Source organism: Fulmarus glacialis, unplaced genomic scaffold, assembly GCF_000690835.1.
Source record: "Fulmarus glacialis isolate BGI_N327 unplaced genomic scaffold, ASM69083v1 scaffold43162, whole genome shotgun sequence".
In the NCBI taxonomy this organism is placed as follows: Eukaryota; Metazoa; Chordata; class Aves; order Procellariiformes; family Procellariidae; genus Fulmarus; species Fulmarus glacialis.
The window spans coordinates 1,892-6,395 of NW_009197975.1; the positions used below are offsets into that span (position 1 = coordinate 1,892).

The 4,504-nt window shown below is 41.7% G+C and overlaps 1 protein-coding gene across 1 annotated transcript; it reads right to left on the reverse strand.

The window, feature by feature from the left end:
- Positions 1–146: 146 nt before the first annotated feature.
- On the reverse strand, positions 147–2,547 carry LRRTM3 (leucine rich repeat transmembrane neuronal 3). Its single transcript, XM_009572748.1, has 2 exons — positions 2,276–2,547; positions 147–1,954 (listed from the first exon to the last, which is right to left on the reverse strand). Exons 1-2 carry the CDS (start codon positions 2,277–2,279, stop codon positions 417–419), a joined length of 1,542 nt encoding a protein of 513 aa, XP_009571043.1. The 5' UTR covers positions 2,280–2,547; the 3' UTR covers positions 147–416.
- Between the last annotated feature and the right edge of the window lie 1,957 nt (positions 2,548–4,504).

The window sequence follows — 4,504 nt, forward strand, 5'->3', positions numbered from 1 at the left end:
GAGGGGAGGGACGGAGGGGGGGGAAGCTGAGTTTGGATTTTTTTTCTTTTTTTTTTTTTTTCCCCATTGTTGTCATTTTTCTCCCTAAACAGAGGCACAGTCGCTGCAGGTGCAGTGGATTACTTATGAAAGAAGTTTTCTATTTAAAAACAAGAGAGACTTTAATGAGATCAGTAGAGGGTTTGTACAATAGGTATTGTATTAAAGCAGAGCTCAGGCTTCACATTGATTGCGGTATTTAAATTTCAATGAGTTGATTATGTATGAGAGTAAAATGACCAGTATTATGAATGTACAAAAAAGTGACATGGAAGAGCTGTGCCAGAAAAGTGAGAAAAACGTTCCCTTTATAGTCCCTAGAGTTCAATAAAGCACCACTATTTCCCAGCTTTTAAAAGCTCTTTTATCACAATGGTTCATACCTCACATTCCCTGGAGCCTGATTTGTTATACGTGCAGGGTCCTGTTCCATTCAGCAGCATCTCACTGGTTTCAGTGTTGGTAGGTTTGTAATCTACATAAAATTCCTGTGTGCTTGGAGTCATTTGCTTCAGTGACTGTCTTTTCTTTTTCCTGTGCCTTCGCATGAGAGAGCGCTGCTGCAGCTGCTTCATACTGGCTGGGTAACGCTTCCATGACACATAGATTACCAGCAGGATCACAAGCACAGACAAGAAAAGGGCCACGCTGCCTGCTATGATTTTATGGAAGGAGATGTGTTCTGTGTCGTGCTCAGGTTCGGAGCTCGATTCAGTGGCTCCAATAGTTGGGGGCAGAGGGGGCTTGCTGTCATGTTTAGGCCTGGTGAGTTTTGGTTTAAACGTTGGCTTTGGGAGAGCTCGTGCTAATTCAAACCTTTCCGTGGTACTTTTGCCACAGATGCTGTAGTTTTTCACTGCATCAATAACATTCACCCCTTGCAGCTCTTTGGGGCTGGCACAAATAATTGTATTTTCCCTCAGCCCTTTAAAACTTTTAAGCCAGTTTACCAGAGAGCAAATGTTTCTGCTGCATTCCCATATATTCCCGGCAAGACTGATGTCATTGAGGGATATCCAAGAATCCAAGATTTCTTGACCAATAAATGTGAGCTTGTTTGAATCCAGGTTGAGGCGCTGTAAATTGGGCACACACTGAAAAACACTAGGTCCACTGAAAGCTTCTATTTCATTGCCAGATAAATCAAGTCTTTGTAATGAGCTCCAGGTCCAGGACATAGTTTGTCCTATCACACTGATTTTATTCCACTGTAAATAAAGGTTTTGAAGGCTGACTAGCCTTGGAAAAAGTGCCAGGTTGAGCTTAGAAAATTGATTGTGCTCCAGATGAAGCTCTTTCAGTCTGATCATGCCTGCAAAGACATTCCTTGCTAAACTTCGGATGCGATTATAACCCAGGTCCAACAGTTCAAGGTTCCTACAATCTTGAAATATTCGAACAGGGATAGTTCTTAGGGAATTGGACCGCAAATGTAAACTCAGCAGCTTCCTTAAGCCCCTGAACTGTTCAGATCCCAGAGACTGCAGCTGATTGTATGACAGATCCAAATTCCGGAGGTTTGTCACAGGTCTGAAGGTATTATTAAGAAAATAGGAGATTCTGTTGGAACTCAAGATCAACTCTTTTAGTCTGCGTATTCCATTGAAAGCATTTTCGTCAATATTGCTGATGTGGTTATGGTCTAAATAGAGCCAGGTGAGTTGATTAAGACCTTTAAATTGATTGTATTTTAGTTTTTGGAGGCTGTTATATCGAAGGGACAAACCTAAACAACCAGCAGATATACTTGAGGGAATCTCCTGCAATTTCTGAGATTCACAATATACCATTTTGCCTTCACACCTACAGCCCTTAGGGCATCCTCGTTCAGCAGAAGAAAGCATTGTCAGTAATACAGTAGGGGCTATTACCAGAGCTACAGCTGATCCGCTCAGTAGCCTAATTACATTGAAACCTGGAAATAAAAACAACTTAGAAAAGTTATCCCCCCACACATCAGTCATTTCTTTCAATCATGCTAAAATCTTTTATTTCAACAATCATTTAAAAATCCCTAGCTCGACTCAACTACTTTTCACATTGTTTACTTTACTCAGATTTTTTTTAAAGAATGCCTTTATATAAAATACTGAAAAACAGTTGGATGAAAGGTGTAATCTCTAAGCAATTTAACTGTAATAACAAATCACATCAAGGTAAGTCTATGGAGTAACTAGAGCACAGGCTATGCAGTGGCTATGAACTATACATTAAAAAAATAACATGAAAAACATACCCATCCTTTGTGTTGTTCAAAGGTCGTCCTTAGGTCTTTTGTTTTTTGCTTAGTGTGCCACAAGCATGGCAGCCCCTGTCAGCTGCACTGTAGTGAGTCAGGGCTCGCTGACACCCAGGAAGAAAAATTGGACCCCTTGGGAGATGGACCGATTTTGGAACATTATTCTTTGCCAGCCATGCAGAACACTCCAAGAATAAATCAATCCCAACACAGCATTCGCAGCAAAATGTCAAATTCTTCCTAGGTAATAGGATCTTCATGGATATTACGTTTTTGCATCTTTAGAGTTAGGAACCTGGCTTTTAAAATTTCTCTTTATAGGAAAGCATGTTAGATTCCTCCAAGCACCATTTAGCTATCTGAATGCACACATCTGTATTCCATAGCACAGCAGTTCCCCTACTTAGTACCCGATCCGGCTAGGAAGCTGCACGGAAGGTAGAATAAGCCTGTACAATGAACAAGCTCTGCTCACTTCTGCATACTGTCATTCTGAAAGCTCCGTCCGACTGTTGCTTTGGTTTCGGCGAATGCAGTCTTATGTAAAGCTGCCCCCAGTGGTGAAGAATATTATGGGCATGTGCAGAAATGTCTTCCTTTTATCTTGCAAATGAGTAAGCTCTGCTGGGAAAAGAGTGATTGTTTTGAGTGACTAATAGGAGCAGAATGGTCAGCTTCGATGTAAACTAGTGAGGTGTGCTGAAATAGCCAAATCCTCTTAGTCTCTTTTGCTTTGTTTGTGAAAGCTGTTTTGCATCCTTGAACTTAATAGCTCAGCATGCGCTGCTGAGACTTTTATTTGAAGGGCTAACATAACATTTGTAGGACATAGATACAAATTTTTGGTCCTAAGGGTTTTTTTTTTTTTTTCTTACTGCATTAGACATGTGTTCACATGACCTTTTTGCAATAACTCACTATTTTTTAGTGAAGTATCAGCCCCCTCAGTGTGTCTCTTATCAAGTGTTTCAGTGGGGACACTATATTTTATAACATGAAAAATGTTTTGGAGCTGACATTTTGCCTTTTTGCTTTTTTCTCCTCTGTTAAAAGGCACAGTGCCAGGAGGTTAGAAGAGAGTATTGTGCTCATTTATTTCCCAACTTGCTGTCACATTGTTCCACAACACTCACACTTCAAACACAGGCTTCCGTAACCCTTGCAATATAGGGACTAAGCAGCTTGGTGTAGTACCTTAATCAGGTGAATTGTTTTTGCTGTAACTTATGATACGGGCAGGATTTTATGTGAAGGTACAATATGCAGAGTTTTTTTAGATGTGTGACTCTGGGCAGTCCTTATGTATCACATAAAGAGCCTTTTTCTCTTTCCTTACTCTGCCCTTCTTTCCTGCATGCTGTAGAGAAAGGACACATCCTCTTATCTGGGCAGAGCAAAGGTAAGATGGCAGTCTTCCTTCACCAAGAAATATGTGATCAGAGATGATGGTGGGGAAGTGTAAAATCATGGCTCTTTGTCGTGCAAGAATAGGCTAGAGCCTGAAGAGAAGTGTGCTGCTCGTTAAAAGAGGAGTAGAGATAACAGTCCCTCAAATGCAACCAGACAGCTCTGAGAACTGCTTTTCCGTTTTGAGGCAAAATCCTTACCCCTTGGAATAATGTGCTTTGGCTTTTCCTTTATTTGCTGCTGTGAGCGTAGAAGAACTTAAAATGAGGTGAAACCTGAAATTTTCCACGCATTAAAACGCCAACATTGCCTAGTACTTAGTCTGTGAATGACTTCAGGCTTAGAGTAATCCCACTAGTATTAACGCACCTAACTCTAGAGCCTAAATTAGGAGCACAGTCGCCCCTGGCTAACAACTATGAACATCTTTCATGTCAGGAGTCAGAAATACATACCTGCATCAAGGCACATCCTGTGAAAATTCTCCCCTTTGGGTCAGATTTGTGGGGAGGGAAAGGGTTAATTCCTCCGTTAATCTCTGTCACCGTCACCATCTCCCATTCTCTACTGCGTCTTGTTTCTGGCTCTTAAATCTGATCTGTAGGGTTGAGGAGCCAGCGACAAACTGCAGACTGCACTGGGAACTGTGATAGTCTGGGGAGCTGTTCTGCTGACAGGAGTGTCACGTGCCAGTCCTGGTGTGCCTGTTACAGGTTTTCCATCATTGCCGTGGGGGCTCTCTGTACTTGATGGAGCAGGATTGGCAGCTTCAGAAGACAATTCAGACCTTCAGTAAGCTGATTTGCCTCTTGGGACTGC